The sequence below is a fragment of the Pipistrellus kuhlii genome, unplaced genomic scaffold (assembly GCF_014108245.1).
Source record: "Pipistrellus kuhlii isolate mPipKuh1 unplaced genomic scaffold, mPipKuh1.p scaffold_m20_p_24, whole genome shotgun sequence".
Taxonomy (NCBI): Eukaryota; Metazoa; Chordata; class Mammalia; order Chiroptera; family Vespertilionidae; genus Pipistrellus; species Pipistrellus kuhlii.
In genome coordinates, this window is record NW_023425523.1 from 11,725,624 (window position 1) to 11,738,945 (window position 13,322).

The window sequence follows — 13,322 nt, forward strand, 5'->3', positions numbered from 1 at the left end:
GAACAAAACACAGTTGACATGAATGCTACAATTCATACCGGTAATACTGGGGACCAGGTGGCCAGAAAATCTGCTGTTGCTGCTGCTCAACTCTACCATTGTTTTTTTTTTTCTCTTCTCTCTCTTTTTACATTTTTTAAAATTTATTTTTTAGAGAGAGGAAGAGAAAGGGAGAGAGGAAAAAAACATCAATGTGTGAGAGAAACCAATCTGAAAATTGGTGATTTTAGGTAAGGTGAATTATCAAAATGATGAAGGATTGAAGGGCAAACTTGCAGTGCTCTTATTTTACTGAGCAGGTTCTACTGATCTCCCGTACTGGGGGCTCTTTTGATGCCTAGTTGTACCCACTTTGTTTCCAAAATCATAGAGAGAGGGCTGGAGTCAGCTGACCTATAAGATTTTAAATGAAACTGAAATGAAAGTTCACTTCCTCTTCGGGATGATTCATGTGACAAGTTCCAACTTCTTTTTAAAGTCAAATTTAGCTGAAGTCTCTTTGCTGCCTTTGAATCTTTGGAGAGACCACCTTCAAGCATTCTTAATATGGGAGCATCTGCTGGTTCCAATATGCATAGGTACTGTCTGGGTTTTATTTTCTCGCATTTGGTCTTAAACCCTTTGTGTTTTCAGCTTGCTCTGCCTGCCAGGTTTCAAATCTTTGGTTTCAGGAAGTAAACTAAAAAAATCAAATGGTTCAATTTGCCTCTTTGCGTTTGGACTAAAAGGAATTTAGTTTTGAAAAGTTAAATGTGTGTTTGGACATCTAAGCCTGAGGCTGAAATGTAGTTTTCTTTGGCGTATACTTTGAAGATTTATATGGTTACAATCACAGTTATTTTCAATTAAAAAAACGGAATTAAAAGGAGAATCCAGTTTGAGAAATGGCTGGTCACTGAATTTCTGTTAAAATGTTTTTGTATTAAATAGATAAGTAGTGTTTTCAAAAGAAGTTAATTTTGCTTCCTTTGAAATCAATATTTTGATTGCTGGAGCTGGGGGGAGTTAAAAAAAATTAACTCAATAAAATGACCTTTGGATGTGAAAAGAATACTTAGGAGTTGTCTTTTAACCACCTCTAAATGTTGTGTGAATATTTAAGTAGGCCAGTTAAGAAGAACTTACACATTCAAAAATTCTGAAGATATATGATTTTTCCAAGGTTTGCTTTCCCGTTAATGAGGAAAGAGGATGTCCCTTGATTAGATTTGTTGGCAAATCCTGGAAAGTCCCTACTTCCTGTAACAATGTCAACCCTGAATGTGAGTTTGGTTTACCAAGCACCAGGAAATTTCTGAAAATCACTTTTTAAAGAGCTCATAAGCATTAGTAGTAGTATTTCTGACATGAATCTGCAGACCACAGTATAACTGTGACTATATTAGGTGGGGCAAAAGTAAGTTTACAGTTGTTTGTATGGAAAATAATACAATAATTCATAAAAATAGCACAAGAATAAATTTTGTACATGAAACAAGATGCTTAACCTATTACTTATTAATTATTGTGTTATTTTCATACGAATAACTGTAAACCCACTTTGCCCCACACTGTATATCCTCCCACACTTCTTCTATATATTCAATAATTGTGATTTGTAGTATTCTGTCCCTTTGACAGCCTTTGCATTGCTTTTTTTTTGTTACGAAAGATATGGTCACAATAGATGCAGCTAACAGCTACTCCTCCTACGTGACCTTTCCTTTCACAGAATGAAATGGCTGCTCTGGCTTCTCCTGGGGTGCTCCTCTGCCATGGCACAGCTGCACAAAGACCCCACGTTGGATCACCACTGGGACCTCTGGAAGAAAACCTATGGCAAGCAATACACGGAACAGGTAGACGGCATTGCCACTTGAGAGATTTGCTTTTACTCTAGTACTCTGTGCTTTCTCCCTCTCAGATTATATTCTTACAAGCAGTGTTTTCAATAAATGTTCCGTTCACATTTCTTGCCAGATTCTGCTCTTGGTATAGCCGGAAACAACACAAAACAAAGTTCCTGTTTTTATAGAGCTTACACCCCAGTAGAGCAGACAAGAAATAAGTTAATAAATAATCAGGTATATAGTATGTTAAGTGGTGATAAGTGAAGTAGAGAAAAACAAGGTAAGGCATGGAGGGTAGGAAGGGCCCTGGGTGAAGGCGGGGAGAGTCTGGGAATGATGATTCTATAGAACAGTCAAGGAAGGCCTCACCTATAAGGTGACAATTGAGCAGAGAATGGATAGAAGCCAGGGAGCGAGCAAAGTAGATCACTACAATGAAGGTGCCAGGCCAAGGGGAAAGAGGACATGTTTGGAAACTAAAAGCCCTTATTTCCGCCCCAGGCAGATGGAATGACAGATGTTGTTTCTTGACTCTCACTTCCCACTTTGTGCTCTTATTTTTATTTCGAAACATACTTACTGATTTTGATTTTAAGTCCTTAACCCTAGTGCTCCAAATAACTAAGTCCTGTAACTACAGGGTGTCCCACAAAAGCTATACATACTTGGAATAATTATAAAGGCAGTATTTATTAAAATACATTTCATTTTTAAAATGTAATAGAATCTATAGACATTTATATATACACATATATATATATATCTCGATATACACACACACACACACACACACACACATTTTGTGGGACACTCGGTATATAATACTGAGTTTGTAGGCCAACATGCAGTCACTTATTTGATGTATCATTTTTGTATAAAAAGATACTTTGAGTAGTACGTGCACTCTGAGTTGTTTTCTTGGAATGATGGACTTCACCTTCACTCTAATTTCAGAGTCTACTGGAGTTAGATGGTACCACTGTCTGGTTAAAGCTATCTTTCTTTTTAATGATTTTACTCCCTAAGGGGAAATAAAAATGACTTTCCATTGGTATCTTACCTTAATTTATTTAATTTATCCTACTTCAGTTATCTCCAAGTTCATTTCTTATTTCCTTTCCTATATTTCATTATGTTTATTTTTTTGTTCCATTTTTTCTGCTCCATTGGTCTGGCAGTATATCTGTACATAACCACTACTGAGGTAACAATAAAATCTTGCTCTAAGGAAAAGGGGGCTGCATCTAGACTTGCTACCTGGAACCACGGTCTGGGCTTGGGCTCTAACACTTAATGAGATGAGGCAGAAAATAGTTGTTGCTGGTTGCTCATCGGGTTATCATTTATTGGAAACTATAGCCTTGGGGGTAGAGATGAGTGTTTGGAATTTTAGGAGGCACCATATACTTTGTATTCCATGTACATTGATCCTATGTAACTGAAACTCCCCGAGGGCAACAAATTCAACAGTCAAAATATGGATTCACTCTGGATAAAATTAAAAGTATATATATATATGTATACATATATGTATATGTATACATACAGACACACATATATATAACATAAATAATAACATCCATACAAAAGAACAAGAAAGTATAAAAGAAATTAGAAATTAAATTAGGAATCTTGAAAATTAAAACTGTAGTAATTGAAATAAGGACTCAATAAAAGGTATATAAACTCCAGACTGGAAAGAGTTGGATAGAAACGGCAATCTAGGAGATAGTACTGAAGCATTCAACCCACAAGGAAGCATATGAAAAGGAAAAGAAAAACTGTGAAAATGCAGGTAAAAGAGATGAAAAAGAGTTTGAGGCTACAAAATATATCAAAATATATCTGATAGAAATTTCTGAAAAAGACAGTTAGATGGGATGGTAGAGAAGCAATATTGAGGAGATACTGGTTAAAATTTTCTAGATATGAAAAAAAATCTTGCATCTTTCAATCAAAAGTACCCAAGAGAGGAAATAAAGAAACCCACACCCAGACACATGTAATGAAGCTTCGAAATATCAAAGAGAAAGGGAATCATAAAAGTTACCAAAGTTAAAAGCAATAATCTGCTTTCCGATACTTCATTAAATTTATTTTTCTTTATTCCATTTTTCTATTCTAGTGGTTTAGAATAATAAATACTAGAATAAAATGGAGAAATAGCTTCAAATCGCTAAAGAAAAATAGCTAGAAATGTATAATCAATTAAACTATCTTTCAAGAGTGAGGGCAAAAAAAATTTTTTAAGCCTGTAAAGATGTTGTGAATTTACTACCTACAAAGGATATACTTCAACCAATTGCACTTTGTAAAACAAAAACATTTTAGCAAATGTTTTTGGAAGAAGTTCATTATACATCATAAAATAATATTAATCACATCAAGCAATTAAGTGTAAGAATTAAGATTGATATATAGTTTTACCAGTTATATTGAATATATTCATTTATTTACATGGTGGAATGCTTCATAATATGTTTATTTTCATTATTGAACACTTATTTGTGCAAGATTCAGTACAACTATGTTCTTTTTTCCTTACTTATTAGAATGAGGAAGTAACACGACGTTTCATCTGGGAAAAGAATCTAAAATTTGTGATGCTTCACAACCTGGAGCATTCAATGGGAATGCATTCATATGATCTAGGCATGAACCATCTGGCAGACATGGTAGGTAAACCTCAAATAATCCTGCTCTTATCTCTTGGTAAGCATGATTTCTGTCTTTCCAAAAGCAAATTGAAAGTAAATGACAAAGGCAAATTATCTACATGTAAAAGTTAGAAAAGGCAGACTTTAAAAACAAGAATTTGCAGATTCCTTTAGTCCTAATGTTACCACTTTACTTACCAAATCCCTTCTTTGTTTTAAACTCATAGACTTTAGTCTTCTGTTTTTATTAATTTTATAAAACATTGCCCAATTTTTTTTTAAGCCTGGTAAGACTGCTCACAATCTTGTAGTTATCGTACTTATGTAAGTCTAAATTGACAATTTAATATGGTCCACCTGCTTTCTTAATTGGAGAATTAATTTCTTAATATCACAAGAAAATCTTCCATTTTATATTCTGTACTACCCTGCAAAACTGCACCACTGTGCCAAAATTAAGAATCATAGGCTCATTTGAGATCTTGCTCACTGGAATCACAGTACCCCTTGGAAGGGAACACCCTAGTAGATTAAATTCCCACTTAAATGTTGGACTCTATAATTCTTTCTCACAAGGAAAATCAGTTCAATCCACTTTCTAGACAGCTCTTTTATAGAATTATGCCTTACTTTAAACCAAAAATCTGTCTCCCTGTAACTTCTAGTTTTTGTAATTTTCTTTTTCTCCTTCCCACTGTCTAACTGGGATAATATTGCAAAATGTGAGAGTAAAAACGAGACCCAGATAATTCACCCATGAGGTATTTAACAGTACCTATGATGGTCACAACTACCACTTGTTTTTTCCAAGTTGTCAAATATATTCAGAGTTTTAGTTACTAGGATATTGAAAAGCAGGATATAAGTGAAAGGATATATGTTGTATATTTATTTTATTTATTTTGCCTTGTAGACCAGTGAAGAAGTAATGTTATTGATGAGTTCCCTAAGAGTCCCCAGCCCATGGCAGAGAAATGTCACTTACAAGTCAAACCCTAACCAAAAATTACCTGATTCTATGGACTGGAGAGACAAGGGGTGTGTTACCGAAGTGAAATACCAGGTGAGTACCATCACGCCAGGCCTCTGCACCCTAGGTAGAGTTCCCTCTTCTGTAAATACTTAGTCTAGCTACATCATCTGGCAGTGACTCTCCCTTATATACTTTCTAATTATTTTTATTATTCTGTCTTCTCAATTAAATTGTGAGCTACTGAGAGCAAGGACCACATAATTTATTTGTATTCCTCACTAATGGTTAGAGCCACATTATTAAAAAACTTTAAACTAAGCAAATAGGTCAAGACAGACTTTCAGTGCTCATGCTATCCATCACCTGCACTGGACCCTCCACCATGCTAACTGCTTGAGAAATAGTATTGTGTGTGAGAAAATAGCTACCTCCTTCTCACTTGTGAATTTCAGGTTGGAAGGAGAGAAAAGAGAGCTCAGTGTTGTCTATAAATTACACAGTCAAATAATTTGATTAGGCTTGCATTTTTAGAATAAGAAATACAGGCTTTTAAATTTTTGTTTTTATATTTATTTTGCTTGTAAAATAAAACCAGCTGAAACCGGTTTGGCTCAGTGGTAGAGCGTGGGTCTTCGGACTGAAAGGTCCCAGGTTTGATTCCGGTCAGAGGCATGTACCTTGGTTGCAGGCACATCCCCAGTAGGGGGTGTGCAAGAGGCAGCTGGTTGATGTTTCTATCTCATCGGCGTTTCTAGCTCTCTATCTCTCTCCCTTTCTCTCTGTGAAAAATCAATAAAATATATTTTTTAAAAATCCTAAATTAGGGATAAATAAGAGTAAAACACATGTATTATTTAGAGATCTAGGTAAGGAAGAATCAGAATATTCTAAGCAATATGACCCCAGCTTGTGACCCATAAAGGTAAAAATTAATAAGTGAATGCTACTGTTAATCTCTTTTTCCATCTGGTTATTTTTCTTTCAACTATTTTTGGGTTTCTTACTGGAGATTCTCTAAAATAAAAGTTTGGAAAGATCTGATAAACTGCTTATTTAGGTGTTGACTATAAATAATGTAATGAACTTCTTTCCCTGGGTGCTTGCATTTCAATAGATGATTTTGCTTTAACCAAAAGCAATTTCAGTGTGCTTTCTTTGGGTAGAGAGCAAGGTGGGATGAGAAGAGAAGAGAGTGAGAGAAGTTATTAAAGGGCTCTGTCCTCTCTGTACCTTTTGTTTTCTGTTTGTAAAATATCTTTGGATTTAAAAATTCAAAAACTAAAAGAAATTTTTGACCTTATGTTTCAGGCAAGGCATCATAGGGTATTTTAGATCAAGGGAATCACCCCAGCTCCTTTCAAAATCATTTTATTGTAGGCAACTATTTCCTTTACTGGTGAAAATAGCTTGGATTTAGTACATGCTTAATAAGTACTGTTTCTTAATATGCTTGAATATGGTAATTAAGCTCTGAGCTCAGCCATTTGCAAATCTTTATCCAGGTTGAACCTTACCCAGAGTGAGCAAGGGTTTAGTCTTTCCCGTTGTCTAAGACAATGATTGTCAACCTTTCTCATCTCATGGCACAAATAAACAAATTACTAAAATCTGTGGCACAGCCGAAACCAGTTTGGCTCAGTGGTAGAGCATCGGTCTGCGGACTGAAAGGTCCCAGGTTCGATTCCGGTCAAGGACATGTACATTAGTTGTGGGCACATCCCCGGTAAGGGGTGTGCAGGAGGCAGCTGGTCGATGCTTCTCTCTCATTGACATTTCTATCTCTCTCTCTCTCTCCCTTCCTCTCTGTAAAAAATCTATAAAAAATAATAAATAAATAAATAAAATCTGTGGCACAACAAAAAATATATTCTTGCCTATCTGACCTAGAAAACAGTTATATTTTTTATTCATTCATACTGGACAGCTATTGTGTTAGTTGTCATTTTGAAAAATATGTTTTTATTGATTTTAGAGAGGAAGGGGGAGGAAGAGATAGAGACAGATAAAGAAACATGATGAGAGAAACATAAATTGGCTGCCTACCAAAATGCCCCCCCCCCCCTGAAACCCTGAAACCCAGGCATGTGCCCTGACAGGGAATGGAACCCGTGACCTCTAGGTGCCTGGGACAGCGCTCAACCAACTGAGCCACATCGGCCAGGGCAGCTGTTGTCACCTTTTTATTTGACAATCTAAGGGAAAAGAGGTCAATGCCCCTGACTAGTCAGGTATTGTATGTTTTAAAAATTCTTGCAGTACACCAGTGTGTTGTGGCATACCAGTTGAAAATCACTGGTCTAAGAGAAGAGGAAATTATAAGTGGGGGAGCTTTTCCGATAACTATCGACAGGGCTGATATGTTGGGTGTTGCCCAGTTTGGGTGTTACTGACTTTCTGTAATTTCTTCTATGACTTTGTGTCTGTTTTAGGGTTCTTGTGGTTCCTGTTGGGCTTTCAGTGCTGTGGGGGCCCTGGAAGCACAGCTGAAGCTGAAGACAGGAAAGCTGGTGTCTCTGAGCGCCCAGAACCTGGTGGATTGCTCAAATGGAAAATACAGCAATAAAGGCTGCAATGGTGGATTCATGACAGAGGCTTTCCAGTATATCATTGACAACAATGGCATCGATTCAGAAGCTTCCTATCCCTATAAAGCCATGGTATGTCACAAGCAAATATTTTGGGCTGCCCCATGATCTTATATCTCTTGACCGACTGAACTAAACTCACCACCAAGCCAATACTTGAGAAGCAGTGTTGTGTGTGTAAAAATCCTGACTAGGAATCCTAAATTCTCAAGAGTTCTTTTTCTTATGCGGGAGGCTTCTTTTTTTTTTTTTTTTATATATATATATTTTATTGATTTTGTACAGAGAGGAAGGGAGAGAGATAGAGAGTTAGAAACATTGATGAGAGAGAGTCATCGATCAGTTGCCTCTTGCACACCCCCTACTGGGGATATGCCCGCAACCAAGGTACATGCCCTTGACCGGAATCGAACCCGGGTCCCTTCAGTCCCCAAGCCGATGCTCTATCCATTGAGCTAAACCGGTCCTGGGGAGGCTTCTTAATTTATCACTGGCATATTAGTTTTAGACAAGCAAATACAATTCATGCTTAAAATGGAATTTCAGCAAACCTTCCTTAAAACTCTTTCTGCATATCTGCCTGGAACTTAAATTCTGTCCAGTAGCCTCCCATGATTACTCTTATCTCAAATCATCAACACATCATTCTCTGAGCTACTAAAAAACGAAGTCATGCTCTCTTCATCCTCCTTGCGAGTTCATGATATATTTTATTAAACAATGTAATATATCCATCCATATTGCAGAAAATTTAGAAAAGATAGTCACTCCAAAACCTCCTACCTTATCCACTATGATTTTGGTTTATTTCTTTCAAGTTCTCTTTCTAAATAAGTACTTCTAAAGCATAGTTGTAGAAACAAACATGAATTGATAACCTCCCTTTTCCCACATGAAATATACTGTTTTCCATGCTATAATACATGGTTGTTATAAACCATTATTTAAACTGCAGATCATCTTGCAGGCATTATATTACCAAAAAGATTTTTAAAGCTCTAGTCTAGAGTTTAAGATCTTTATGTTGTACACCCCTACAATCCACCTTAGAGTCTGAGGACATTATCCGGGCAACTTATGCATATACGAAATGTGCACAATGTAAAATAATAGAATAATATGTACATCCTCTGCTATTGATGAAACATGGGACTGGGCTTTGGAAGATTTGATTTTTCTTTCTTCAAACACAGGAAGACACCTTAGATACTTGAAAAGGCTAATGAGGAAAGAAAAGATATTTGAGCCAAAGCCGGTTTGGCTCAGTGGTAGAGCGTCGGTCTGCGGACTGAAGGGTCCCGGGTTCGATTCCGGTCAAGGGCATGTGCCTTGGTTGTGGGCACATCCCCGGTGGGGGGTGTGCAGGGGGCAGCTGGTCGATGTTTCTCTCATCGACGTTTCTAGCTCTCTATCCCTCTCCTTTCATCTCTGTAAAAAATCAATAATTTTTTTTTTTTTAAAGATATTTGAAGTCCAAACTTAGGATATTGGTGATTTGTGAAAGAAAGTGAAGTATACTTCTTTATCTAACTTATTCTTTTTCTTTTTTCAGGATGGAAAGTGCCAGTATGACTCAAAATATCGAGCTGCCACATGTTCAAAGTATGTTGAACTTCCTTACGGTAGTGAAGAGGCCTTGAAAGAAGCTGTGGCCAGTAAAGGACCTGTGTCTGTTGCTATAGATGCGAGCCATCCTTCTTTCTTCCTCTACAAAAGTGGTAAAAACTCAGACGTAGTATCCTCTTGTTATATTCCGCCCTTGCACTATTATGTTATCCACCTCTGAATGTTTTGAGTCGGATAAATAGAACCCTCCATTTCATGTACACATTTTACACCCAGTTCTAATTAGTAAAATAATACTTGCTGAAGTTTACTAAGACTATATGTCAAGTACCATGATGAATTCTTCTTATGTATTATCTCATTTAATCCTCACAATAGCCCTATTTTACAAATGAAAAAATTAAGTTTTTGGGTTAACTTGCTTAAAGCCACACAGTATGAAAAACGGTTAGCTGGAACTAGAAACTGTGCTACTTAACTCCAGTACCTGTGCTGCTAACCACTGTAGCCACTGTGTACTACAGCTGCACATAGCAGTATAAAGGAGGGCACCCACTGATGGGTAGAAGATCATAATATTTTTTCTAAACCTCACCTTAAAAATAATTTAATCTAGCCCTGGCTGGTATGCTCAGCAGTTAGAGTAGGGGTGTCGAACTCAATCAGAGAAGGGGCCAAAATCTAAAATCCAGCCTAAATCGCGGGCCGAATGGTTTACTGAACAGTCATAAACTGTCATTGTGATGGAAACGCAGCGGAGTGCAGTGATGACAGCGCGGTGCCGGCCACATTGCAAGGCCTGGCGGGACGGATTTGGCCCGCGGGCCTTGTGTTTGACACATGTGAGTTAGAGTGTTGGCCCCACATACCTCAGGGTCGTTGGTTCGCTTCCCAGTCAAGGGCACGTACCTGGGTTGCAGGTTCACTCTCCACCCCCAGTCTAGGTGTCTCTCTCACATCAATGTTTCTTTCTCTCCCCCTTCCTCCCTCCCTTCTACTCTCTCTGAAAAGCAATGGAAAAAATATCCTCAGGGGAAGATTGACAGAAAATTTTAACAAAAAAAATTTAATCTAATAAAGAATGAAAATGTATGGAAGAAACAATTTAGGAATATCTACAAAGAAATTCAGTAGACCCTGGCTGGCTAGCTCAGCTGGATAGGCCAAGCTGGAGGGTCCCATTTCCTGATCAGGGCACATTTAAGAAACAACCAATGAATGCATAGGTAGCTGGAACAACAAAGCATCTCTCTCTCTCTCTCTCTCTCATAAATTAAAAAAAATACAATAACTGTTTATAAGTTAAAAATAATTAGAAAAGGGTAACAGTTTTATCAAAGAAAACTTTTTAGGAAACTTGGCAAAAAAAACCCTGACAAACACAGCATTGATGGCAAAAAATTATTAAATATAAATAGTTAAAAAAAATTAGAGTATATGTTCTTAAAACTTTTAATTAACATATGCAAAACAGTCTAACAAAAATAATAGCATTTTCAAATGTCCTCATTGTCACATGCCATTCACTCTTTTTCTATCTCTACCATTTTATTCTCAGGTGTCTACTATGACCAAGCCTGTACTCTAAAAGTGAATCATGCTGTATTAGCGGTTGGCTACGGTAACTATAATGGGAAAGACTACTGGCTTGTGAAAAACAGGTAATATATGTATATTTTAATGGATATTTAATTAAAATCAGGATTTGGAGGGAGCCTCAACAAATGCTTCCTTGTGATTATGATGATGATCATGATATTGACAATGATAACATCTTATAAAGTAATTTCTATATATGTACTGTCTGCATTTCCTATTGTGCCTTCAGCTCTTTGTTTTCATGGCTGCTCTTCTACAATACTTTTCTGATCATTCCTTCTTGATCTCCTTTAAGAATACCTACCGGTACTCCTCTGTTCAGTTCGCCAGTGTTGGTCTTTCCTCCAGGGCCCCATCCTTTGCCCATTACTCTTCTTATTCTACATTTTTTTGGGGTAACATCCTTCCATTCTTAGGATATTAGCTATATATATACTAGAGGCCCAAAGCATGAAATTCCCTGCCCTATGCCTTTTCTATAGTAGTCTCTCAAAAATATTTAATTGACATTCTTTAAAGGAATTTAAGTTCAATAGCAAATGGTTACCTATGATCCTATTATGCAAAAACATTTAGAGGTGGGGCCTTGGGAAGAATAATAATACTCATTCCCTGCATAAGGCATATTTACAAAGAAGGAGGATTAAAGGTTTGGAATGGATCTTTCATTGTTTTATTTACATATTAAGTATTCATCAAAATAGGGTGAGGCAAAAGTAGGTTTACAATAGTTCATATGGAAAATAATATAATAAATAATAATAATACAAGAATAAACTTTGTTTCACATACTCACAACTAGAATCTTACTTTTGCCCCATCCTGTTTAGGACTAAAGCCTTCTAAAATTCCTTTGAAGCCGGAACCGGTTTAGCTCAGTGGATAGAGTGTCAGCCTTGGGACTGGAAGGTCCCAGGTTCGATTCTGGTCAAGGGCATGTACTTGGTTGTGGGCACGTCCCCAGTGTGCAGGAGGCAGCTGGTCGATATTTCTCTCTCATCGATGTTTCTAGCTCTCTAGCTCTCTCTCTTCCTCTCTGTGAAAAATCAATAAAATAATAATATATATATATATATATATATATATATATATTTTTTTTTTAATAAATAAATAAATAAATAAATAAATAAATAAAAATTCCTTTGAAAATTGCCTAAAAGTCCTTGGGAAATTTTTATATTCTAAAGCTAATTTTGTTTATAGATTTTTATTTTTTAAAACAGTTTTACTTATTGATTTGAGAGAGGGGGTAGGAAAGGGAGAGAAAGAAACATGTTTTTTGTTCTACTTATTTATGCATTCATTAGTTAATTCGTGTATGTGTCCTGGCCAGGGATCAAACCCACAACCTTGGTATATTGGGACAATGCTCTAACCAACTGAGCTACCTAGCCAGGGCCTACAGCTTTTTATATAGAGTTGCTTTATGAGAAACACAATCTAAGAGATAAAAAATTGAAAATGTGGCATTCATTTGTAATTTTGTGTTATTTGTTTTTCTAAAGCTGGGGCCTCCACTTTGGTGAACAAGGATATATTCGGATGGCAAGAAATAGCGGAAATCATTGTGGGATTGCTAGTTATCCCTCTTATCCAGAAATCTAGAGGATCTCTTCATTATATAACAAGTCAAGAAAGATGAAACACTTTCTCTTCAATTTTACCTGTTGTAACCAGTAGAAATATGTGTGTCATGATCAATGTAAATATATGGTTTGACTCTTCTACTTTTTTAACTTTGCAGATCTTGAAAAAATTACAAAAGTAAAAATTAATATATTGTAAATATAACTGTATGAGAATTAGTCAACCTAATCCAATTTGTCATTGTCTTATTTTACCTCTTTGTCTTTTTATGTCCCTTGATATCCTTTTGTAACTTGATGGAATGTGCTTTATAATTATTTGTCTTTTCAACTTAGTATCATTACCTCATAACACTCTTTTCTTATTCTTAGATAATATTATAATCTATCATGAAAATGTAAATTGTGGTTTGCTGGTGATGGGCTATGGCAACTTCAATGGAAGAAACTATTAAGCTATTAATGTGGCTCAAATTGTATCTTTGCACATAAAAGTTTCAATAAATGTTTTAAATGAAGTTATAGTA

At 36.3% G+C, this 13,322-nt stretch overlaps 1 protein-coding gene across 2 annotated transcripts; it reads left to right on the top strand.

Annotated features, from left to right (window-relative positions):
- Positions 1-398: 398 nt before the first annotated feature.
- CTSS (cathepsin S) lies at positions 399-13,322 on the top strand. 2 transcript variants are annotated; one of them, XM_045587015.1, is made up of 8 exons: positions 399-578; positions 1,712-1,838; positions 4,382-4,504; positions 5,400-5,549; positions 7,889-8,116; positions 9,597-9,762; positions 11,169-11,271; positions 12,715-13,322. In XM_045587015.1, exons 1-8 carry the CDS (start codon positions 547-549, stop codon positions 12,812-12,814), a joined length of 1,029 nt encoding a protein of 342 aa, XP_045442971.1. In that variant the 5' UTR covers positions 399-546; the 3' UTR covers positions 12,815-13,322. The 2 variants fall into 2 exon arrangements, with proteins under 2 accessions (XP_045442971.1, XP_036309181.1); XM_036453288.2 differs by having other exon boundaries at positions 401-572.

Bases quoted from the DNA above. Each gene is read 5' to 3' on its own strand.
- CTSS (XM_045587015.1), top strand. From the start codon at position 547: ATGGGAGCATCTGCTGGTTCCAATATGCATAG. The intron at 4,505-5,399 runs GTAGGTAAACCT...TTTGCCTTGTAG, and splicing joins TGAACCATCTGGCAGACATG to ACCAGTGAAGAAGTAATGTT. The intron at 5,550-7,888 runs GTGAGTACCATC...TGTCTGTTTTAG, and splicing joins TTACCGAAGTGAAATACCAG to GGTTCTTGTGGTTCCTGTTG.